Genomic DNA, 26,803 nt, shown 5'->3' with positions numbered 1-26,803 from the left:
TTCACTGTTTGAATATTCCCTGTCCCCTTTCCCCCAATTCTTCTTTCCACAGAAAAAAAAAATTCTACTTTTTCTTTCTACTTCTGTACAACGTCCTATCTTCTAGGTATTTGTTTATCAGTCTGCTGCCCTTTGGCTCCTTCAGGCATCAACATCTTCCTTGAGTGGAAGTCCCCAAAGCTGAAGTACTGTATTTCAGAAGAAGCTCTCTCACATCAAGCACCACAGTCCCTCTGAACTACTCTCCTGGGCTAATTAAAAAAACCTGTACATAAAAACAGTAAATGTTTAAGAATAAAACTTCAACAAAAACAAATATTGAGTATTTGAACAAGCAATTTTCACAAGTACCAAAGTGATTTTCTTTTCAAATTGTTAGTTAGGTTAAGAAAAAGGCAGCTTGCCACATCAAATCCAGTAGCTGTAAGTGTAGGCCAGCAAGGGACCTTCAGAGGTATCACATTTCTCCTGAGAACTGAGAACCAATTAGCAGAGTGCTCGAACAATAAATCAGCTCTACGATAATTTGGCAGACGTATCAGAGCAGCCAGTTTTATTGGGAGCAATAATATCTACAGAAACTGGTATTATTTTTAAGATGTTAGTAAAATTTTATCACCAAACAGCAAAACTTGGTGGTCAGGTAACATATAAATCTCTTGGTTATTGCGATAGGGCGAATGCTGTTCTCCATAAGGCTCTGCTAACACAAGCAACAGTAACTCAGGCACCCTGAGCAAACCTTATTAGTGGCTGTAAAGCCCCCTCCTGATATCAGCTGCAGTCAGTCAATAAAGAGCACACACAGGATTGTACAGGAAGGCTGGACACAACATGTCAGTTTTTTATTAACCAAAAGTGAAGCTGAACCCCAGAGTGGTATAACTCATTAAAACCGTATCTTTATATGGCAGATATTTTTTCCTTTCATGTTCAACACTCTAGTGCAAGAACCAAACTTTGCAGCTGTTCATCCTTTGAGAATCAAGTACTAAATGTAAAACAAATTAAAATAAGGGTCCCTCAATTAAAAAACAACATTTAATTCAAAAGAACAGACCGATTTTAAGAACCGTCTTATTAAATTCTCCCAAGTGAAAGACCTTTAAAAGCACTTGGAGCCTTGAGGTAGCAACTTTATGCAGAATTTAATTCCCCTCCTGCCCAACAGAGAGGAGGACAATTAGTAGCACATTATTAGCTCCAGCCAGCTAAGCAGAGTTGAGTGATCTCCTATGAGGTTAGTGACTCTCTCTTGCAGCTTGAAACAGCAGTGTAGTGCTGCAGACCATCGGGAGGAAATCCACAAGGAAGGCCTCTTGAAATAAAATATATGGTTTGAAAAAAGTGAAAATAATCAGCAGTAACTGTAAGAAGAAAAATTACCCCAAGTGAAAAAAACAAACCAAAACAAAATCAAAATGTATGTATTTTGGCAAGACTAGTTTACAAACACGTGTCAAGAACAAGAGTCCGTTTTCAGCCAACGGAAAAGAAAGAACGGAAGTGACATTCAAAGGGGTTTTGGTTTTTTTTTGCCCTCTGTGCCAAAATTGCACTTTGTTTTTAAAGTTTTAAGCTTTGCACTTTTGTTTCTAAAAAGAGAGCACTTTGGCTCTTTTTTGTTCTTTTACATTGTGAAATACCATATGCCAGGATATTTGACCACTGAAAGCTCCTCTCACTGACTTCACAACAATCACAAGCAGGGAATCACAAACAAGAGACTTTTCTTCCTCAAAGTCCCAAAGACACTATCCTCTTTGCCCACTTTGCTGCTGAGTTCTTGTATTAAAAACTAGATTGATCTCTACTGCCAATTCCAGGGGCTCCACAACAGACACACTGAACACTGAGCAGTAACAACAAAAAACCTGGGCACGTGCTCCATGACAGTTGTGATGAGCAGTCATGGTGAAAAGGAACAAGCCAAGATCCAGTGATGGGACAGACCTTTACAAACAGGTCCCTCATTTCACTCCCTGGCCTTGGTACCACCACACAGACACTTTCTGACTTTGCTCACTGCTGGTGCTCTAACCAGATACCTGGCAGTGTTGAGTAACTTACTACAAACTTCTCTCACTAGCTTCATACTCCAAAATGGTTCAGAATGGGTTGGTTAAACCAGACCAAGCTAATCAGGCACATTGCAAATTATAGCTTTTTAAACAGATGAGTTTGCTGACAGGCTCATTCTGTTTCAGCTCAAGGTGAGGTTGCCTCTCCACACCACAGGTCCTGGGTGTGGGATGGCAATTGCCCAGTATACCTTTGCTTCAGGGAGTCTAGAGAAACGTGAAACTTCAAAAACTTGTTCTTGTTCATATGGGACCCAAATCTTTTGATTTTACATTCTTATCCTTTCCTTTGACTTCCAGACATCAAATCCTCCTTTCCAGGCAGGATGACCTTAAGAATCTAACATGAGCCTTGCCTGGTTTTTTGGTCAAACCTCAGAGGAACAGCCAAAGTCTGCATATGCTGGGGTACAGTCCTGTCCTGCAGAGAACCACAGGCTGTAAGAACCAGCATCCATCCCAGCCTGCCAGGCTCCTCTGGATCAAGGAAAGGATATTCTGTCTGAGACCAACAAAGGCCAGCTGATGATTATTCACCTAAGTTTCTCTTTAGTACAGACAATAGTTTAGGCAGCACAGAAACTGATATTTGTTTGGAGACCAGTTCATGTCTGATTTGCAGGAGAGTCACAAGCTGGCTTCAGAAAGACTCCTGTCTTGGAGCTCAAAGTGTCTTGAAGTTTTATCTGTTATCAATGCAAGGACCTCATGAGTGGGTTTTTTATTTTATAGTTTTTTTTCTTGGTTGTTTTGTTTGTTGTTTTTTGTTTGGGTTTTTCTTTGTTTATTCATTTTTAATTCTGTAATCAAAAGAAAGATTTTTGTCTTTGGTGTTAAACCTTGGAAGCATGAATGAGAAGTACCTGCTGCTTCTTTGGCTGTAATTTGCAACAAAAAACCAACCCAGTAAAGCAAGGGAAATTCACTGTTCTAAAATACATGCAGTTAGAACAGCCACTAGACATCACAACCAGGACTTTAATAATACAGAAACACCTAGTTCAGTGGTGTCCATTACAAATCCTTTGCATTATATAAAAATATTACTCCAATTACAGTAACTGGACAACAGCCATTCACACTTACCAAGTTTCCATCTTACTCATATTGCAGGAACTGGGAGGAACTCATCCATTCAGGGAAAAAAAATATCCAGAAATCAACAGAGTTGCAGCTAAGCATCTTCTGCCTTAGAGAAACGTCCACTGTGATAACTAGAAGCAGGAATTCAACATCAGCATCCTTCTATTCTTGCTCACGTGGCCATGAATAAAAAGATCAGGTTCTGTTACACTAGTATCCACAATTAGAATTTTGTAACCCCATAAAACACCAGCAAGTTTTGCATGAGCTGCAGAAGAATGCAAATTCAAAGGGTCACTAGATTTATTACCTACAAATCCCATGTCTTAATATAAATATTCTGTTTGTACACCATAAAAATGTCCTTCTTATGGTCTGATTCTTATTTAGATAATACTCTGACAAAATCTCAGCAGTATGCCAATTAAGGTCATTAAAGCTATAGAAATAGAATCTACCTAATAAATGCTGCAAATTTAGCAGGTATTTCAGATAAACAATATTAGCTTAGTTATCAACTAAACCAAAAAGACTCCTTAAACACACCAACTGCGTAGCCAGCAAAGACATTTGCTTTGCAAAGTCAAATGTTGCCAACCTTTCAGAAGTTTAGCAAATCAACGTGGTATTTGGAAGCATCCATGTGTCTAATGAAGTTAGAATACTGTGAAATGTTAGGACTAGGGGGGAGCTCCTGTAAACAAGTACAGAAGTAGTCTTCATTTAAATTACAAAACATTCATGTCCTTAAAAAGCTTTAAAACTGACCCAGTCAACAACGGTGCCCTGGGAAATCTAGTAGTATAAAGGATCTCTGTAAGCAAGAGAAGGTCAGCTATTGTGATCTCACCACAATAAAATGTACTCAGTGTCAGGAACAAGGAGCAAATTTGGGTAGATGACACCTTCAGGCTGTTTGATTTGAACCACTGCACTTTGTTGGGCAGCATAGAAAGAAATAATTTTCTTTGCTGCTCAGAAAACACTTAAAGATAGTAATGCTTCATTTTCTGCATTTGGTTGCTAAGCAGACTCTCCCATGTTCCCAGCTTGGTTTACTTGGTTTAAAGAGCCATAGTACCTGCCACTTTGAGCAGGTGGAAGAAAACTTCAGTGCCACCTTAGTAATTGGCTCCATTGATATTTTAACTTCAAACCCAGATGCTACAATTAAAAGTAAATTTGACATTGTGTAAGGAAAGCGTCAGATGAAGGTAATGAGCCTATAAAAGGCTCATATTCCACAGGTTGCCTCTGCAGAACAGGCAGCCTCCCACTACAGAATCTGATCTAAAAATTTATCCCAACAGTAACACCAGAAGGACGGAAGCTTCTATATCTTGTACACTTTGGGTTTCATATCAGGCACTTGAACTGTTGGATAGATGCCATTCTGAACCAAGTAGGTGAACATAGGGTTAGAATCATCTTTAATCTAGGTCTAATAATGAAGTATCAGCAGCAAAGTGGAGGCAGGGAGTGAGCAATCCATCTGTGCTGAGACTTGTTTATGGTTTCTAAAATGCCCAAGAAGACAGCAGCAGTAACTGTCCCATAGTGTCCGTTTTCCTTGTGAGTTGTGTTGCTGATAAGAGGCTTTTCTGTGTCTTGAACTAAGAAGGCATCGAGGTACCCTGTGCCTAATTCCCTGGATCCATCAGGTCCATGCTAGAGCCAAACATTGCCACCAGCTGCTCCTCATAATGTGTTATATTCCTCTTCATAATGTCCATGCAGGGTCCAAGCAACCTCTCAAATGCTTGCACATCCATGACTGCAGAGGAACAGAAGTGAAAACAAGATGGTTTGTCATCAGGGAGACCATGTGCCAATCTATTCTTTGAACTCAGAACACAGACTTCCAATCCAACCCATTCGGGTTTGAGACATCAATAGGAGCCACAGAAACAGAAATCATATTTCTGATTTCCCTCTGTACTGTTATTTGGAGAAACAAGATTAATGAAGCACATACCTCACCTCAAGGAAAAATATAGAAGCCAAATACACATTGCACTGGCATTAAAAGACCACTTGAAAGCTTAGTGCAACAAACAAACTGTTGACAAAAAGCAAAACCAGGAACTGGTGGAAGAAAGCAGCAGTGCTTCTCAAACTTCAGTGTGGAGATCTGCTCCAGCCCATGCCCCTAGCTTCTTGTGTCTGACTACCAGCTACTAAAGGGCTGCTAGGTTTTGAACAGCTGCTCATTCAGGCATGGTCCACAAAACAAGCAAAGACCAGGAATGGGTAACTAGGAACACAGAACATTTGCTTACCTAAACATTTGACCTCCCCAACAGCATAGGCAGAGGCTGCTCTGGGTTTGTTGGTAACAAGTGCAAGTTCTCCAAAATACTGCCCTCGGTGACATCGAGCAATCTCCACTTCTTGGTTCGCTTCTTTACTTGTCATAGTCTGTTAAACAGTACATTTTAATTATTTGCACACAGTTCTGCCTTTGTACAAGGCTGCAGTTAACCCCAAGTATCTTACAGATAGGGACAGCTCATTAGGTAAGGACTTTTAAACCAGCAGTTCCCAAGTCATGCTCTGTACTGGTAGAACACCTTGACAGCATGTTCAGTTGGAAGTTTGATAAGAAAAGTGTATGCCAGCCCACAAGTTTGAGATCAGCAGATATTTACTGTTACAGCTTTGGGAACTGCTATTCCATTAGCCTAACAGGTTTTATCATGCACAATACATTCCCTAAGGCTGCTTCAGATTGTAGAGAGAACCATTCAAATGCCAACGACTTGGGATCTGTTATCTCCAGGGACATACAAGTTTTGCAAACTGCAGTTTTCTATAATCCTAGGAGAAAAGTTTCATCTCCACCCTTAAGGTCAGGGAGAGCCTATTGCAGAGGAACAGTAAACTTTCTAACTCCAGTAAAGTGACTTCTGGCCACTTCAGAACAAGTATGGGGATTTCCAACCTACATCACAGGAATGATGATGATAAATATCACACCACTGGTACTAATCAATTGAACTGAGGATTGACCTAAAGCCTTATCACCCAATTTGAACTCACCTTGCTTTTAATCAAGATTTTTACTTCACCAGATTCTACAATGTAGAAGCAATCTGCTTTATCACCCTGTGAAGAGGAAAACAAATTGGTTTTAGTTTACTGTAACAGTTTGTATACATAGTATTAAAGCATCCACTATGAACTAGGCATATGTGCAGAGATCTGCTAGAATCAACAAACATTCAAAGTCTTAACCTTAAAAGGTGACTGGTTAGGCAATATACCAGAGAAACCCACTGGGGAAGAAACTATTAAACACATGTCATTGGTGAGAGAGGGCAGGTGGAAAGGAAAGACCAAAGGAGATTGACAATATAGAGCAAAATCACTTAAATGCAAATCATCTGATCCTGATGGAAGTATCAAATGGTGAAAATAAGCTGGGCCAGAAAGTTCCAAAATCAAGGTTTACTAAAAAGCCAATTTAATGCCCACATTTCTAGATATCAGCAAGAAGGAGGACCCATGAAACTAAGTATGAGCTCAGGCAATCCACGGTAAAACAGTGAGAGATCAGCAGAACCCAGAATAACTGTATTTGAAGAGCATGAACATAGGAAGTAAGAGGATAGTTTAAAGAAAACTAAGTCCACAACACAAGCCATCTATATGAGGAATGTTGCAACAGCCATGTAAAGGTAGTGAGAATGGTAAGGAATTAAGCATTCAATAGCATCATGGCATTAAAGAAAAGCAAGGAACATCCTAAGGCAAGAGGGAGAAAAAAAGATAAATCAATAACCATTTCATATCGAGTTCTGGAAACATCACAAGCTGGTGTTGAATAACCAAGTGTGAAATAAGAAAATCTGGTTTAGTCAAATTCAACTGTTTCTAGTTGAAATAGTCTAGCCACTCTTTCACACTGTGAGGGTGACCAAGCACTGACACAGGTTTTCCAAAGAGGTTCTGAAGTCTCCATCTTTTGGGATATACAAATGCTACCTGGACATCTGGCTCTAGGTTGCCCTGCTTGACCATAGGGGCTGGGCAAGGGCTTGGTATAGGGCAGGAAGTGAAAGTGGAGAGCTGGCATGTGCTTCCTGCTATGAATCAGGAGACAAAGGGAGACAGAGGCTGGATGAGCAACTGATAAGGGAATGGGAGCAGCTCAGCAAAAAAAATCCAACTGTGAAACAATGTGAAGACAGAGATAAATCAGTCATTTAGTAAAGTGGGCAAGGAGACTATGAATGTGACAGGAAGAATGAAGAGAGATGATTACAACTTGAGTATGGAACATGGGCTAGCAGAAGATGATGTAAGATTTAAACACGGAGTTACAGAAGAACTTAAGCCCTTAGCTAAGTTTCCTGGGGATGGTTCTAAACCATCCAACACAAAGCTTTTCATTCAATGTTGCCATCTATCAAAACATGAACTAATACACTGAGCACACTTCTGGAAGAGTGAGTACTTCTGTTTTTTTAAAAGAATGAGAAGGATCTGAGTGGGAGGCATCCTTGTAACTCCAGCAGGCACTAACAATTTTCAAGTGCTTTCAAGCATACTGCCCTTAACTGAAGGGTCGAATTCCAGAAAGATAATTAAAATGTAAAATTATCCATGAGGGAAAAGGGGTTCATGGTATTGATGCAGCTGCTGTAATGTCAGAGCTATCACATTTTTTCCAAGCATAACATTTCTTCATCTTTAGCAACATATTACCATAACCCAGACCTATCCAGACTATTAATTCTCCTTTTAAGGATAATTATATCCTTGTCCTTCATTTAGTTATTACAACTGCATAATTGGATCACTGATTGAATGGGTTCCTACTTTTGAAACTGATTTATAAGCTTTGATTGTGATGGGAATTCAGTTTTATCAGGGTCTTTACCAACAAGATCTTCAACTTAAAAAACAGGGTATTTTTTGAGAGAAGTAATTCACTGACATTCACAGTAATTAACATTATTGGAGACATTATATCAAGCAGTAATATTCTGTTTATAAAAGAAGACAATGGTTGTGATAAAAAGCCTGCAATTTCAGGTAAGCCAAGGTCTTTCTTGCACTAACTTCCACTTGAATTAGAGCACTTTTGCAACAAACAAAGCAACCCAAAGCTAAAGTTGATGCAAAATTCCAGTGTTTCATCAGTAACTGTGTTCCAAAGTGTTATTTGTGTCACAGTCAAAAAAATCCCACGGCTTTAGTTCGAGTTAATCCAGTTTGATGTTCCACCACTCTGGCCTTGATCTATTACAGCAGAAAAAACACACACCAACAACCAAGGGCTGTCAATCAAAGCTAGACTATTCCAACATCAAAATACTCTTTTTAAAAGCATCAGGGAAAACACTGTTTTTAATTAACTCTGATAGCTTCTTAGAACAGTTAACTGAGTTGGGTTTAACTGTTGAAATACTCCCAGTGACTCCATTTACTTTCATCCCAATCATAATCCTGTTGAATTGTCTGGTTGTGTTGTTTAGTCAGACCTCATTAGAGATGCCTTTACTAGTGACTTCTTGTTTAATCTGGTCATAGGTGCCTATGAAATGTAGCTGGGGGATTTCACTGAAAATTACAGACACATTTAATTTCAGCTTCTTAAGGCATACTCCTCTTGAAACCTTGCAAAGATCATGTGTAAGAAACCAAATAAGATGAGAGAAGAAATCTCAAGTAACAGAACAAATTTGTGGCAAAAGACATACTGGCTGTTCCCCAAAAGTCATTAAATAAATGGGAAATATTAAAAAAATAAATGTCAACTTGGTCCAAGTTGGCAGGATTCTGTAAGTCAATTTCAAACAGGAAAAAAGAAGCAGAGAAAGAAGAAGGGTACAGAGAAATTCAGACTTCAAGTACCTGAGAAATGATACGTTCTCCATCTTGATATACTTTCTCCCCTATAACATCCACTATCTTCATTCTCTCTGATGCCTGGAACAAAGAAGAAAAATAAACATAATCATATTTTGTAGTACATCTCTGGTAAACTTTGTAGCCCTGAAATGAAAAGACATTCACTAGACACACAAGTACACAGTATCTGGGTATTGAGCAATACAGCCCCTACCATGACACTGTCATACTGCACCACAGCTTTCAAGATTATCATAATCAACAGGGAAAGAAAACTGTATCATGTTCCATCTGTGTGCTTGTCTTACCCCAAAAAGTTAACAAATCACTGATTTGGCTAGTTTAGAGCAAAGAAGAAGAAGAAAAAAAAAGAAAAATAAACACTTCCTCGTTTGAAATTTGAAGAAAACACTCAGAAAAATGACGTAAATTTTCTTAGAACAAACTTCAACGGGAAACACCAGCAATACAATTTTCAGAACATTTTAATCACCATATACTTGAATATCTGGGAGGTTTTGTGTCTGAGAACTCACTCCTAGAGTGGAGGGAGGAAGGGGATATGAAAAGGATACCAGCTCTAAATTATAAGGAGACAGTGCAACAGGATGCTCAGCAGAAAGGGCAAGAGGTACTGATTTGACATGCAATGAAGCATGTCTGAGTCTTCATCAACAGGAAAGGAAAAGGAACATTTATCTTCAGTGTCTCCCACTGCCCATATAGAACAGCACAAAACAATTCTACTTCTTCAGAACAGCGTAGAAAACATATTAAAAAAGGAAAAAAATCCTACAGTTAAAATTAATATCTCAACAGATGACTCAGTTGAAATTTATTCATTTCACAAATGCACCTTCATCTATGCCCATGTTTGAGAAACTTAATTCGGATCCACTCATGATTCAACTGCAGTGTGTCATGCAAAAAGCCATTCAGTGCTAACGAGTTGTTTTTCTCTATCTTTAAATATTTATGAGTCATTTTTGTGCTCAAAAAAAAGTCACATTATGGAACTAGTTTAAGCCAGGCACTGATGGGGAACGTGTTGTGCAATTTACCCCTTCCACAGCTAAAGACATATGTCCAAAATAATATACATTAGAGGCTGCTAATGATACTTTGAAATTTGTACTCTTCTTTCAAGGAGATTAAAAGCTCTCTTGAAATACTAAAGGCTAATGCTGAAAAATACTCTTCTGAAAACAAAGAAAAGTTGTGGCATAAGGCAAGGACAGACACACAATAATTTCAAAGTAGATTAGTATGACTCCAAAAGCCCTCTGAAGACACATACTGAATCAATACCTTAAAAGAGACAATTTACACACTGTTCTTGAAGTCATGAACCCCACACATCAACATGACATCTACTGTTTTGCTCCCAGGTGGCAGTGCTTCCCTTTAGCCTGTTCTTAGTTTACCTCCTGATTATTGGTTAAGGTTAATGCAAAGGCCTACTACAGCCCATATCTTTGGCTCAAATTTAAATTCATGGCTGAGAAAGGCCAAACATCCCACTGATTGTATCATTACTTCAATATCACAGCCTCAAAGGATATCAAAGGAACCTAAGCTCAGATTTTCACCTTAATATCTGTTCTCTGAAATACTTACAGATGGGTTATCTTTTGTGGTTTTTTTGATTTTTAAGAATCTTTACACAGGCCAAGATAAAAATCAGCAAAGCACTTACTGTGAATAAAGGATATGGAAAAAACCAAACATGTACAACTTCAACAATGCAAATCAAGTTATACAGTAAACGTCATACTAAAGCTTAACATTTTGTTCTAAGCAAAAATTACACAGATTTCTGATATAACAGAAACATTGTCTGTGGAGCTAATGCTAATGCAACAATTTGATGCAGATGTCTCTGAGACACTTTACCTCCAAGGACTTAAGAAGGGGCACAGACTCAATAAATAATTCATACGTCTTCCTCTTCTTTGCATTGTTTTTCAATATAATTCTTCTGAATGTCACTCGATCCTGCAAGAAACAGCACAAGAGAAATGCATTATTCCTCTTCACTAAAAGGCTTCTGGTTTAAGGACCTGACAAACATGAACTAGTATTTGCAACAACCATAGTGTTTGAGAAGTCAGCTGTTAAAGTGACACCATATCCATCTCAGTGGTCATTGTAACCACTGTTGTGAAAGTACTTGTTGCAATAACAAATTGAAAAACAGGGAGTTGTTAGACCTGGTCCTTCTCAGGTAAGCACTTCAGAATTCCATTTTTAGTCTTTCTTGCACTGTTTTTTCAGGGTTGAGCTTCTGGGGTTTGTTTGGTTGTTTGTTACTATAGCTCTCAGGCTTCCACATACAGGAAGAAGTTATTGCTCCTGCTGAAGCCACTGGAAATCATAATTTCCAACACGTAATTTGTTAAGACAACTGCAGGACTATGTCTGAATTGGATCCTCCTCTACTCAAGTCACAGATTTCAAGAGTCAGTCAGCGATTTACAGAGGTCTCAAATAGGTCAGGAACAGACTATCAAACAGCAACAAGCTTGATTCTCTCTTCCACCTTCTAGGATCTGACAGACAGCATTTTGCAACGACTGCTTCCCAGTTGCCAGCTGTCCATGTGCACCATAAGCACTTTCCTGATGGAAAGATTGTTTGGTTTGGTTTTGAAGCCCAAATAAGAAAGTAAGATTCTCATCCACCCCCTGCCAGCTTTCTTGCTCTGATCTTCCGCTAGTGGCACATCGGCTCCGTGGCCACTGGGCGGCACTGTGTGCCCGAGCAAAGGCAAGCTCACCCAGTTGACACAGGTACCTGCAATGGCAGACATATTTGAGGGTTTATTGTCAGAGATCTGGACCAAATGCTTTTGTTTCCATACAGAAAAGGCAGGGCTTGACCATCGGCAAACATCTATGAGAAAGGCCACAAGAGAGCTGAAACTGAACACCACGTCGATGCAAAGGGGAAGTGCACTTGCCCACCAGGTATTTTTGTTAGGGCTTGTGTTACAACTATGCCCACAGTCCCTGTTAGGATCTGCACTAAATTAGGGACAGAATGAGAGTTGCAGAGTTTACCTTACAAAGGGTGAGGCTGTAAGTGTAAGAATCAAAACCAAAAAGTCAGAGGAAAGTAGAAATCCAGTTGGGAAAATGGTATCAACAATAAAAAATCTTTTAACTTTACATATCCCACAATGAACAGAAAGAACCAAAGTCCTGAGAGCCATTCCTCTGGATGGCATTTTCTGAAAACACCGACTGATACCTCAGCAGTGACATTTGGAGATGAAGAGGTATTTTGAAGTAAGTGAACAGTTTTATGGTATGCAGGCTGCAAATTCTTGGAACTTCAAACAATGACTGATACAAGTGACACTAGTGGAATATGAAAGTTGAAGGTTGTGAAAGATGAAGGGAAGCATGGTATTACCATTATCCACAGGAGAACAAGAGGTCATAAAGCATGGTGAATTACTTTTGTTTTTTTAAAAGAAGAAGTTTAAAGAAGAATTCAAGCACTGAAGAATTTTTCAGTGGTAGAAGTCTTCTCAAATGTGTGTGTTTGTAGAAGCAGAAAGGCACAGGAAAAAGTCAGGGGAAGTACAAAAGCATAAAAACATCAGTACTTGAACAAAAAAGGCAGAGCAGTGAAGGAAGCATTTGTGGTCATGAGGTTTTTCCCCAGACATATTCAGTAGTAAAGGCAGAGGACATTTCTCTGCTCCAGAAGAGACCCACATCTAATAACTGCTTTGTGCCTGAGTCTGCCAGGCTTTTGTCAACTCCTGCTGCAATGCAGAAGTAATCCACATTTCCTAAATAGCAGATAACCCATGAGCTTCAGCAATGACTTCTGCAGGCTAATAAAAATATGTTTAAAGTACATCAGACACAAAACAGTAAAATAAAACACAGCAACAACAGAATATCTGGAAGAAATAACTGAAGTTTTAGGCAGGAAAATGCTGCCTTAGTTAAAATATCCACAGGACAGGTGACTACCAAGAGGCTGCCCTTCAACTATACCTTGCTAATTAAGTGAATGTAATCACAGGAAAAAGAAAAGAAAAAGAAAAAACCCACCAGATTAACCCAACTTGTGCAGGTTTGTTTTTTTTTTTAAAGGCAAACTGGAACACGGAACAGTCTTTTTTTTTTTGCTTTTATGAGCTTAGTTTGTAGGTAGCTGCTTTTTTCTACCTGTTTCAATAAATTAGATTTTGACATTACTTTCTGGTTGATCTACCAGAACCTTTTCTTTCAACTCACAAAGAGAAGAGAGTTTGGATCTCTCAGCAGGTGCTGAGATCGCATAAGCACACCTTGTGTAGCTGTTTATCAGTCCTGTAATCAAGGTCACAATACATGGTCAACCCCCAGTTGCTGAGGAGCTCGGAGCACACAGAAAGCACACAACACTCCTGGCTTCAAAGGCTTTGTTGATCACACAATACACGTATTATGTGAGCCCTCATAGATGAGTAAGAGAGCACTGTGAAAATAATCCTATACAAATAGTACAGAGAAAAGAACTAAAAAAGGAAAGTAATGCCTACAGCTTCCCGTTCAGCACTGCTGGGCTGGGGACAAAGAAACACCATCATTTAGGCTTGGTATCTCATAGGTCATGCTGACCTGAGAACCTCTTCCAGGGTAACACAAAGAAACCAGAAACATCGTGACAGTTTATTCTGAAGGAAAACAAAGCTTTGGACAGTTTTCCTAGCTCTTCAAATTACTGACATCCTCAAGAAGATATTTAATACTTTCCCATTCCCGTTAAAGCAGACAAAATTGTAGGAAGGCAAGCTGAAAATAAAGAACAATTTAGATGTTGTTTCCCCCTCCCATAAAATATGCACATGAATGCCTCCACTCTCCTCTGCAGGATCAGAACAAAACCAGGATTTTTTTTCCTCCTAACAGCCACAATTATAGCAAATGCAAAATAGTGAAGGATCAGATAAAACTAGTGATACAGTTTTTACAGACAAGCTGTTCTAGCAAACTGGCCAAAAAAAGATTTGCACAATCTTATGTCAGGAGGCAAGATAACAGGTCATGACAAAATAGCCATTAGCACAAGAAGCCATGCCAAGAGAAGCACTAGATAGGGTAAGTTAGTGTTCAAAAATACTATGCAAATGAGAGCAACTTCCTTTCCTTACCAGTCCCCAAAGGGCTCCTTCTGTTGTGGCAACAATGGTGGCAGCTCGAGGAGTGTTGTACATCAATGCGAGTTCCCCAAAACTGCCATGATTATCATAGCGGCCCACACAACGTGACTGGTTGTCTTTTGCTACAATAATATCATACAATCCCCTGAAAAACAGAATAGATGCTTTTCATTAGACAACATTCCTGTACAAATGATAGAAACAGCCTTTTGCTGTTATATAAACAGTCCTCTTACTAATGGGTGAGATGGGACATACTTTATTGAGCTTTCCATTTCCCTAATACTAAGTTGTTTCTAGTTACACTATTTTCACAATAATCCTCTTGTAACAAAGCATTTCAGTCCTGACAGATCCAGGCAAGATCTACTTGGTTTCCTCTCCACAGTACTTTGATATTGCTTTCTAAGTGCTCTGGCCTGGGTAGTTTCACCATCTATAACAGTATTTGTCTTCTCATAGCACATCTGTGATCCAGTGAGGCCTCTTTGGAGTGACTTGGATCCATCTATACCTGTTATCTCAGTGACAGCATGGCTGGAATACCTTTGGGATACACTCAATCCAACTGCTCACCTGCTTCTATAGTTTTGCCCCAAGTGCAGCTTAAAGGTATGTCTGTATCATAACCCCAACATGCAACTGTAGCTTGTATCTCCATATGCCCATGCTAGATTCAAACTGTCCAGCTCTCAGACAACAGTGATACTGCAGAAGCATGAAGACTGTAAAAAGAGCCTTTCTTTACATACCTAAGATACTGAGTTTTGGTAGTGCGAACTGACCAGTCTTAGAAGCAGCACATACTGATCCTCAAGCCAGAGGGTTTAAAGCTAGTTCAGGAATGTTATAAATGCCATGTCTTTACACTGTACCACAGAGGTCTCCAGAGGCAACCCTTACTCACTTGGTATTTGTCTAATAGTTCCTTGGTTTTTTTTTTTTCTTATAGCTCACTCTAGAAACAGGAAAGCTCTCTGAAACTGCTGACATCTAGCTAGGATCTCTGAAGATATCAAGAGAAAGGCACTGAAGTATTAGAATCCCCCATGCATGGGAGCTGTAGCCTGTTTACATGGGAAAGACCTCCTCATCCTGTTCTCCAAGAAACACGTGTCCTATATTGTAAAGAAGAGAAAAGTACCCTAGAATTTACTAAGAATCAAAAGACTGCTCTGATGAAGATTCAGGTGCAAGTCCAGTGATTCAAAGCAGAAGACACAAATCTGGATCAAACTGCACCACAGCAACTGCACACAAAGAAACAAAGTCAAACAAGTGTCTATAACATCCCCAGGCCTATCTTATGCTTGGGGCTTTAAAAAAAATAACTTAAACATACAGCTTGACTAGGCTTGATTAATTCTTGGCTATGGCACCAGAGATTATTCAGGGACTAGCCACAGGCCTAAGAGACTTTACAAAATATCATGCCCTGGAGGAAAGCAGGTAGGGAACATATTACTGGCTGTAAGCTGATGAACACAAATATTTTTCTCCAGCAGTTTAGATCTTTGTTAGGAGGAATGGTGTTCTCTCCCAGAACATAATTAGGGAAGTAAGATAAAATAAAGAATCACCAGAAATGGCAGTAGGTGAAACTTCTCCTGGTAGACAAGCATGGGAGCAGACTCAGTGGCAAGATCTGCCTAGTACTATCAGCAGAGGGTCCTTCAGGATTGCTGACGGAAAGCCCTGGATTTGTTAGTTATTTTTCAACACTGCTGCATCTTTAAAAAGTGTACTACAGGACAGCTTTATTTGTAGAGATTCCAAAAAGTGAAAATTAGCATCAAACAATTAAAATACATCAAAGTGAGGATGCTCTGTGCAACGACTTGAGGGTGTAGTGTATTAAAGCCTTTCAGACTATGAGAAAACTTTGCTTACTGGTTCAATAGTAGATGGGGCAAATACAGACATATCAGAAGATCCAAATTTAGTCTCTCTCTGTCACTCAGAGGCTAAAGGAGGCAGTTGGGCACATGAAGACCGTGTAACATCCTTACCAGACATGTTTTACACTCACTACTTACTTAAACCTAGGAGACAGAAAAAAACCCCAAGAGTATGGTAATAGTAAACTACAGAAGGATTAGTGTGGATGGAAAGTTTCACTAATTCTTGTCATGCATAATATCTGTTTAACAATTCTCTGAGAGGCACCAAAGGCAACAGACTTCAGAGGGTTTTTAATTGAGAAGAGCCATCTGCGAGCACCTTAAGCAAATGTAACAACTTCTTCCCATCTCTCGGACTGAAAGTCACTTACTAGTGCCATTTATTTCCAAATAATACAGCCACATAACCTTCAGCCAAGCATTCAGCCGTCTGTGGCCCAAGGACTAAATTGGTGATGCACCACTGGGTGACCTTGGCTCAGCTTTACTGAAAAAACCTGTTGCTGAGCTGTGAGACAGTCCATGAGCTAAAGCCCTGCAAGATAAGAATAAAAACACAGAGTGAAGTGTAATTGTTGAGATGGTAATCGTTAGGAGCTCAAGGACTCAACACAAAAATACTGACATGAAAAAATATAAAACCTCAAGGAAAAAAAAAAGGCAGAAGAAGAGGGCAACTCAGCAAGATTGTGGATCAGCCTGTTCCAAGAGGCAAGAGAGGCTGCCCTTCTGATTGATGACTGCTCCATCAGCAGAGACTCACCAGGTGCTTCCCCAACAGTGATGAGCATACTGATGTTTCGACACACAACACATTTGTCCTAGCTCCCCCTTTCATACAGTAAGCACTAAATAGCTGCTGCATCCTCAAGTTGCATCTGTCCTGCCTGCTATTTCTCTGCACTTGCTAAAAGATTCTCAAACAAAAGTGACCTCCTGAGGGATTATTAACAACCAGAAGACTTTGGGCCGGGGGGGAGCCGATGCCTGTGCCAGAAAGCCAGTTTTTCTATGTAGACAGGAAGGTAAAGAGTTATATCTGCAATATAAAGTCACTCTTCATTCAGACAGGAAGAAACTAATACTCAGGGATATTTAGGCATTAATGACTTAGATTAACAAGACAATCCTAGTGATGCCTTGAAAGACATAAGAGTCCTCTGAATTTGCATTTGCAGGGAAGTTAAAATATTATAGCTTTCTATAAGCAACAGTATCCTGCTATTCTTTTGCATGAAAATGAGAGGGTGGGAGGTGGAGGAGGATTGGAAAGGGAAAGAAGGAGACAGAAAAATCACAACTGTAAAATTCTAATAACTGAATAGCTGACACAAGAGTTGCAGCCAAGTTTGTGTGTGCAGCAAAGGCTGGTATGCTCAATCGCTAGGGAGTGCAAAGTTTAATTTCTCTCACTGTATAGCCTTTCTGCCACATACTTTTGGCAACCTGTTTATGCTACTGGTGTATTATACTTTGAGAGCAAAACAAAGCAAAAATCTAACCTGAAATCTTTCAAACCAACTATCTCTTGATAGAAAAAACACTGTGGAATAGCACTACATCTGTAGAACTGAGACCGTAAAAACATTTACCTGAGTATTAAAGATAAGGTTACATATGATTCTATGCTTTCACTTCTTTATTTTAGGTTAAAACTCCTTTCAGCAAGAGCTTTGTAGTAATCAACAGGTTAAGAGCCTTACACAGAAACAAATTAAAATTGGCTGATGATATCAAACATTTTTGAGAGGCTACTGAACTGAGTTTAAGTTTTCTCAAGATTAGGAACCACTGTTCTGAATGCATCTCATCTCGGCAGAGTTGGTGGCTCTAGCTCCCATGAGTTCTGATCTGTAAGTATCTTACCCTTAGCTGAGACAGGCTGACCTCCCCAGTGAACATAGCAAGAGAAGGAACTTGTCCCAAAAGATACCCAAAAGTGCATCCATACACATATCTATTACTTGCCTGTTGCACATACATATGATCCACAAAGTTATGTGAATTTGCTTGATGCAAGAAATTGCAAAATGACACCTCTAACTCTGTAAATGCAAATCACATGACTGACAGATGTAAAATAACTACAAGCCCCTCCAATTCAGTGATCAAAACTAATTTTACAAAGTCCAGGTTATTCCACAGTAGCTGCTACCGTGAAACTATTTCCTGTATTCTCCTCAAAAATAATCCCCTGCTCCTTCCCTTACCAAATGTTTTCTTTTGTTTTTCTCTCTTCAGAAAAAAGCCCGACATCCTGCTCTAGAGACAGCATGTAATATGGCTGGCTTTAAGCTATGCATATGCTGATGGGCACAAAAGCTAAACTGAACAAACCATAGGCAAGCTTATGCTGCAGCCTTTCCCCCAGAGAAAGTGTTATTTGAGTTTTTACACAGTCACACAGAACGTGTTAAAACCCAGCAGGTTTGAAATGTCCACCTCTGTCACATTTGATTGCCTCTGGGCAGATGATCCAAAAGTCAATGAGGGCCTCATAGGAAAATGGAAAGGAAGAGGCAGTAACTGCAAAAAGTACATTTCCTTCAGATACTGTCCTGCAGTTAAGCATTCCCTGCCATTTCTAAGAAACTGAAATGACACATACTCCACATTTCTAAGGCACAGCTGCTTACCGCTCAATGACATAGAAGTTGTCTCCATCATCACCTTGGTCAATCACGTGTTCCTGAGGTTTCACCTTCCTCTCAAACATGGCATCAAGGACCTGAGACAGCTGTTCCTATACAGGAACAGCAAGGTAAAAACGAAAAATCAAACAAAACCCAAATCAACACAATAAAAACCAAACAAACCACAAAACTCTCAGAAAAATACACCTTAGTATTATGGCTGGATATGGGCAAGTTCATTTGACTTGACTTGATGTGACGTGCATGCATTACCTCATTTTTTACTGTATGCAAATACAAGTGATATTGACATTAAACTATGATTTCCACTAGTAACTATCACACTTATTTCCAGCTCAATCATGCAGAAAAACATAGATACTCCCATTACTGAAGAGTTATTATCTCAAATTTATGTCCAAATGGCTTAGCCTATGTATACCATTTCAGTGCCAGAGTGCATGTGTACAGCAAGCACTCACTGGTATAATCTGCAGCTTCACTGCAATGGATACATACTGATTTATTTCATTATAGGTATGTATGTCAAGAAACCATAATTTATTAGTAACTTATTTGTACTGTGAGCATCTAAGAGCCCCACTCATGCTCAGGACTGTACAGAACAAGATTCTGTGAAAAGTTACTTCCCTAGGTAGTTTGTGTCTTAGAGAACCTGCAATTCCAGCATGAGATGAGATCACAGGTACAGACAGGGAGCATATACAGAAAATAACGCATATGAGTTTCTCTGATGAGCCATAAACTTTTTTTGTAGGCAGCACAGCCAGGAAAACTGTGAAATTCAGAGGAGAGGGTGCTATATCAATGCCTTGCCTTGATGCTGAGCTGCTGTACCAGCTTCGGTATTCCAAAGTCCATCAGCTATCAACTCACTGCATTTTCAATGACCAGATGTTCAAAGTTGAAGATGTACAAAACAGATGAGTTTCTAAAAGTCTACTCCATGAACACACAGTCTTTATGCTGCTAGATACACCTGAAATATTTACCACACTCCTTAAGTTGGGCGTAATCATTGCAGCATCTGTAAGCACCACTATATTAAAAATACTGCCTACCTTTTATCTAGAATCTTATTTTCTCATTTTTAAAAACTCTCCTGATATTTAAACTAAACAAACAATCATTGCATGAAAGCCATTTATCTTAACCACATTTCACAGCATGCATTTACTTGACAGCTGTCAGAACACAAGCAATCCAGATTTTAAAAGCTTTTTAAAAATACTGTAACTCAATAATGCTTTATTTGGAGAATAAAACAGGTATTGACTTATTTTAAGTAAATAAAACACTGAGCTCCTCTGTCAGTAAAAGCTTTGTCAGATTTCTGAACTGTAAAAAAACTCTCTTGGTTTAAATATGGGTACTGAGCTTATGCAGAGGCCTTCCTGGTAAGGATAACTGTCATTGCTCTCATCCAGTACAAAATTCAGTTGTAACTAAGATTCTACAGACTCATTTACAAAAACACTGTGAAGCCTATACATGATATATCATACAGAGCTTTTAACAGGGGATAAGTTAATTTATCTCCTCAGCCAGCACTTCATATTGAAACATAGATCAGGTTAAACCCCGAGGTTTATCGGGGTTGAACTCTGTGACAATCTGCATTGACCTTAGTCCAAAGTTCAGTGTGAACTTGCTAGAAGTGATCCACTGGACACTGGCTCCCTCATGTTTGATATCACAAATTACAGCAACTATTAATGCAAGTGAAGACATTTAAAAGGGCTGTTGAGTCACTGGGCCTAAATTCAGCAGAGTTCACCTGAATGAAACCAGCGGGAAGGGATTAATTTGGCCAGGATATTGGGAGTCACACAATTATATTTACTCCTAAAGGCGTAAATATGCAGCTTTGTCTTTGCATGTGTTTGCTTACATTTAACAGTTTTATATGACACTCTTTAGAAGTTAAGAAGCAAAAGAGCATCTTTTGAGCCCTAATTTGAAAGTGTTCCTCACAACTATTAAAGAACTATACACACCGAGCAAAAGCAGCAGCCTACCTTTCAGTGGGCATTCTACAGCCAACCTTCCAAAGCAGTCACATTATACACAGGGAATTAAAAAGTAATTTATGAGAGGAGGGGTGTAAAGATGCAAGTTCCATACTCCCTTTATACTTCATGGAAACACCAGACCAGAAATGAGGTGCATTCATTCTGTGGCCTGTCAGAACTGGATTAGAAGATCTCTCATACAAGGATAGTGTTCAATATCACAATTGTGTAATTAACTTTTTAAATTGCCCATAAAGTTATGTACTGTTTCCTAGTGAAAAGGAAATAAAGTGCAATGGTACCCAACAGTAACTCCTGAAAGACAAGCCAGAGAATTTACAAAATCTGAATCTGCAGGGAGATAATCATTGCAATTGTCAATTTCACATTTGCTTATATTTCTCCTTGATTGTTGATCTCCAAATATTTGCCCCAGTCTAGTCTTCATATAATTAATAATTCACTGAACTGTCAAACCAGTGAAATGCAAACCAGTGTCTGGACTTGCTTGTATTGTGATGTACCTGTACCGACAAACTACAACTCCACTTAAGATCTCCTTAAAATTATCTTACCTGATCTAGGTTTTTGAAGAGCAGGATATCTTTACAGGCTTCCTGCAGTCTGCATCGCTGCTCATCAGTTTTTGGATGAACTACCTTTAAAGCAAAGCAAAACAAAACTGTTGTGACATTAAAGAAATATAATTACAGACTGAACCTTCACTTCAGAGTGAAAGAGCAGAACACAATTTAAGAGTTTCAAAGTATACAATTCTTTTTTGTTGTCTACATAAACAGTACTTATATATAAACATATAAAGCAAGACAGAATGAAAGAGACAAAATAAATGTATTATGCTGACAATTAACACATGTAAAATAACAGTCAAGAAAGACAAGAAAGAAGAGGATCTCAGCTCATCTAACAAAAGAAGTTAGCTAAGAAGCCTTTTTTCTTTCCCAGCAAAATTACTTATTCATTTTGATGCTTCAGAGTTGGATTATTTTGTTACTTCTTTTCAACTATAAACATCTCATCAGGTTAAAGAACCAATACTTATTGTGTCATAAAGATGTTTATATATGTGATTGTTTGGGGCTAACTATGAAAGCGTATAAAAATACTAATTACCTCACATTTGTCACATGAACTGTATTTATGGAATAACAAGGATTCCAGAAAAACAGGTACATTAGTGGGAATTGCTAAATATTCATTGTCTGAAGTTAAACAGATGTCAGATCCTTGTTTTAAAATAAAACTGAATATTGAATCAGCAGTCAGGAAAATTAAGACTTTTGATGAAAAAAATGTATCCAAGTTTACAAACATTTGGATGATCACAGTCACTCTTTTTTTTTACCTCTCTATAGCATCTTATTTCTGAAGCATCTTCTTAAAAGACAAATTAAATTCGATAAGCATCCTTGAGATAGAATCTGGAAATGGAACACTAGAAGTCCAGAGGCAAAACACTGAGTGACCCTCACCAGCCAAGCTACAGGATTTGTTCACATAAAAGCATCTCTAAAGAAATACAATTAGAGTATCTGGACTTGCAATTCCTAGAAAATCCCAACTTGCAAAAACAATAGAACAACAGGTGGCCACAGTCTCAAAATATTTCAACAAAATACTTCTCCCACCCAGGCAGAACTGCTTTGACAGGAAAGGCAGTAAAAAGCATGTGAGGTATTTTAAGAAACAGCTGTGGTAAAGCTTAACTAATTCTTCGTAACAGCATGGATGCTCTAGGAATCGCCTCAACAAGCCTGTAAGATAATTAAGAAAGGAAAATATCCAGAATGTTAAAGATGGTAGACTTAAGTACAGCTTGAGTCCTTTGAAGTAAAATTATATTAAAGCTACAGTGAATAAAAAAGCATGTAGATAAAGTGGCCCTAAATTGCAGAACAATGTCACTTTGTCAGTGTCAGCATACCACACAGCCTCTCCAAACTAAATGCACAAGTGGTAGAGAAAAGGTGACGATACAGATACCCATCCAACCACACGATGCAATTTGCTCATTCTTACCCTTTGTTCTGTATCTTCTTCCTCTTCATCTGGATTGAAAGCTTCAGCACAAACTTGGAAGGAAAAGAGAGACAAAATTAGTAAAATGATGCAGTTACATGAGAACAGCAAACAAATCAAGTTTAAATTTTTTAATATATTTTTTTTCTACAGGAAAAATAAAATCACTTTTGGCTTTATGTTGTTATAGTGTCAAAGGCTTAAATCCTATCTGTGCTCTGAGCAGGCACAGCATGGCTGTTCACACTCTCATGTAAAAAGTCTGTAGCTTAAAATAGGAATCTTGCCTAGCAAGTACTCAAAAGCACACACACAGATTTCCTTTCAATTCTTATCAATGCACAACAATCTCCACTCAGATTAATTTACAAACATCACCTCTAAATCACAGGGGAAACATACTGCAGCTATACTGCTTTGTTCTTTGTAGTGCACTGTATACAGCAAAATATACTTATAACAGAGTACAAGAGATGGAATGTAACATCTTCCAGTCAGATTTGCAAGCGAGTATTTGTATTTTGAGTTTTTTTTTTTTTTAAGAGAAATTACATTTGCACAAAAAATTAACCTGGAAAATGAAAAATCAGCTTCATAACAGTATATTCTAGGACAAAAAAAAATGTTTACTCCTCCTATCCCATATGCCTCTGTATTTTAGTGGCTTTGAATTAAATGAATATCAAGTCATGACACAAAAACCCTTAAAAAATACACCAAGTCTTTTTTTTTTTTTTTTAAAGAATGAGAACATTTGTAGAAACCATCCAGTAGCACAGAGGAACAAGGCTCTGCCAAACATGTCACTGTAGCTACAGGACCAACTGTAAAAGAAGCAATAATGGTGAGCTTCTAAAATGACAAATGATCTTTGTTCAGTTTTAATACTACAGAAAAGGTTTATCTTCGCTTATTTAACAGTTACACTGCTACACAATTTTACAGCACTAAACACAGACACCTTTGGCTGCCAAAGCCTACATCTCTAGCTCAGATTTTCTTACTAATTTGCGGACATTTCAAAATGAACTCTGCATTCTATCTGAAGTTAGAGAAAGTGAGAGTCAATCCCATTTTCACCTAGTTCTGCTCTTACGTTAATTAGGGTGCTCTCACTTTTGAGGCTATATGCTACTTGTAAATTTTTACCAGGAAACACAGACAAGCATTTTTCTTTGTACTTTATCCAGCATCCTGAGACAATACTGAAGACTTGGCAGAATGCCCAGAAGCTCACTGCAGTGACATCTAACCAATGAATGGACTTAGAAAGTATAAATAAAAATAAGCAGACAAAAAAAAAACCTCTAAATGGTCTAGCATTCATCAACTTGCACATAATCTGAAAACACACACAGGACTATTGACCTTGTCATCATGCTTTTAAAAGGACTAAAAAATGCCCCAAGTCCAGCATAATTTGCTAAGAAAGACTTGCTTTTTTTTTTATTCTATCTAAAAGGTACAGGTCTTTCCTAGCAAGTCTGATTTTAATTCCTCCTTTTTCCTGGAGAGGTTGGAGAGACTGGAAAACAACATAAGCATTTCACTTATCAAACCACAATGGAACACACAATCATGTAATCTTTAAGCATTTAAAGAGCAGTTATTGTTCATACAATAAACCCAGTGGTGCACTGCTCCTCTGGTTTGCACCATTTAACAATGTAGAAACAGTATTATTAACAGTGCACCTACAAGCACGTACTTTTAGTTTAACAGTGTGGTCCACTTACATTTAAATTCTCAACACTAAAAAGCAAAATAGATTTTTTTCCCACCTCAACTGCAGAGAGGCTAATGCTAAGAATAGGCTTTGGAATTGAGGAAATTCTCTTCAATTTCCTCGGGAAAACAAGTTTAATTACCATGGCTAAACCTACAGCATTATAGCAAAACCTTATCTTCAAACATGCAGCAGCAAAACCACCGCAGCTCTCTGCAACTTTAGTATCAAATGGCTTTGGCTGGGGTTTGTACACGTCAGTCTCTCCCATTTTGTCCTACCCAGCATGGGTGGAAACAGCTTCATAAAGCCCAATAAGGATACAGACCAGGACATAGTGCCTTTCCTTTACATAAAGAGTCACTCTTGTAGTGCCCATGAACGGGCACCGCAAAAATACAACAAAAATGTGGCAAAAATACTGCTTCTTCCCATGCCGTTACATAGAAAGTCTTTCCCTTACACTTTTCATTCTTAAACTTCCTGCTGGGATTTCTTTTTTCATGCAGAAGCGAGAGGGCAGACTCTTTGGACTTTGACTGGCAGCTTTGATTGACAGGACTTTATTTACTTACAGGCAGAGCTGTAACACTTGATGTAACATATCTGTTGTGGGATGGTTAAAAAAAGGGGGGAGAGACAAAAGTTATTAATTCTTGATATCAAGCTTAAATTAATATTGTGATATGCTGGAAAGCCCACAGAAGGCTCTTCAGCCTACTCTATTATAACAACCAAGAGCATTCTCCAAATGTTTTAAAACATGACTAACACAAGGACAAGGTGAACATCGCGTCAATGCCATTCTCTGGTTTACATTGCAATGCCTCCCATTTTTCTTTTCACTGTTTTTAATTAATAAATTACCTGTGGAAGTAGCAGTGGTGAATATATTAAGATGTGTGTGTCAATCCTACCTTCAATAAGTTGCACATTATCTGTGCTCAAATAATGTTGCTTCTTTATCCTTCTGACTGAAAAGAATCCCCGTAACTACCCTGAACTCTGCCAATGCCTGTCAGAAATCTCAGTTTCAGGACCCCCGAAGGCTAGGTTTTTTTGTGGGTTTGCACCATTTAACAATATAGAAACAGTATTATTAACAGTACACCAACAAGCACATACTTTTAGTTTAACAGAGTGGTCCACTCACATTTAAATTCTCAACACTAAGAAGCAAATTAGATGTTTGTTCCCACCTCAACTGCAGGGAGGTTTTGTGGGTTCCAGTACAGCCAGTCACAATGCAAAAACATTTCATCTTTCACCTTGACAGAGTGAAAACATACTTGCCACGCTATTTGATATGACTGAACTCACATATTAACTATTTCAGTGTCCCACTAAAATAGGTACTTCAAGGCAAGTACATGAGATTATCCCGAAGAAGTGTTGGCATCACTGTTTCAGACTCATTGAAACAGCAGCTAGAAGGGATCTCTCTGCGATTACGATCCAGTCCAACCTACCCATTAAAGAGGAGCTATTTGCAATGCTAGATAGGAGGTGACCTGGAAACTTCCCTGGGTGAAGGTTGCAAATCTCTGTATCTACTGCTCTCCTGGGGAGGAAGTTTTTCTTAATGTGCAACTTAAAATTCACAAATATTGTGATACAATTTGAAGCGACTTCTGAAATCACACATCTCCTATGTGAGATTTTCAGCACAACTCTGCCCTTGAGCAAAAGCTAAGCATGAATACACCAGTGAAAGTTATGTACAAGTGTGACACAGCCCAATTACGTATTTCCAATACTACAGCTATATCAGCATATCTCATGCAGACCAAGCTGCCTTCCAAATCTACCCACATAGTTCAAATAGCTTTAGAACATAAAAAACAGTTTTCAGTTTTAAGCAGCTTTAAGATAAAAAGAAATGCAGGCTTTTATCCTACCATCTACATTTAGTGTCTCTTAGCTTCAGCAGCTTCTACAGCTAGTTTAGCTTTCTCCTCATATGGCACCTTCTTGGCTTTCAAGAACAGGCACATCTGTTAGCACTTCTGAAGGCTCAGAAATGATACAGCTGGATCGCTGCTTTGTTATACATCTAACAGAATCTCTCTAGCTGCAGCAATGATATAAGCAGTGGTTGGGTGAGGGGGAAGCCAGGGTGGATAAAGAATGAGAAGTAGCAAGAGAAGTTTGCCAGTACAAACACCACCTTTGTTTATACAAGTTTTCATAGCTCACAAGATAATATTGTTCTGCAAAATATGTGTTTTGTCAAGATCAAAGTCCTTGCACTCTATGCAAATGTGCATAATAGTTCAGAGTTTAACTCCC

The 26,803-nt window shown here is 38.7% G+C and overlaps 1 protein-coding gene across 1 annotated transcript in view; it reads right to left on the bottom strand.

Moving 5' to 3' along the window:
• Nucleotides 1–830: 830 nt before the first annotated feature.
• PRKAR2A (protein kinase cAMP-dependent type II regulatory subunit alpha) overlaps nt 831–26,803 on the bottom strand; it is a 61,777-nt gene continuing 35,804 nt past the window's right edge. Inside the window, exons 3-11 of the mRNA XM_062008495.1 lie at nt 22,789–22,841; nt 21,324–21,407; nt 18,719–18,825; nt 14,173–14,326; nt 10,914–11,015; nt 9,024–9,098; nt 6,204–6,269; nt 5,444–5,582; nt 831–4,938 (exon numbers count right to left, since the gene is read on the bottom strand). Coding sequence (XP_061864479.1) covers nt 4,805–4,938; nt 5,444–5,582; nt 6,204–6,269; nt 9,024–9,098; nt 10,914–11,015; nt 14,173–14,326; nt 18,719–18,825; nt 21,324–21,407; nt 22,789–22,841 — 914 coding nt within the window. The 3' untranslated portion in view covers nt 831–4,804. The remainder of the gene's footprint in view (nt 4,939–5,443; nt 5,583–6,203; nt 6,270–9,023; nt 9,099–10,913; nt 11,016–14,172; nt 14,327–18,718; nt 18,826–21,323; nt 21,408–22,788; nt 22,842–26,803) is intronic.

This window comes from Colius striatus, chromosome 15, assembly GCF_028858725.1.
Source record: "Colius striatus isolate bColStr4 chromosome 15, bColStr4.1.hap1, whole genome shotgun sequence".
NCBI lineage: Eukaryota > Metazoa > Chordata > Aves > Coliiformes > Coliidae > Colius > Colius striatus.
Note: the sequence above shows the minus strand (reverse complement) of the source record. Positions and strands in the feature narration are given on the sequence as shown.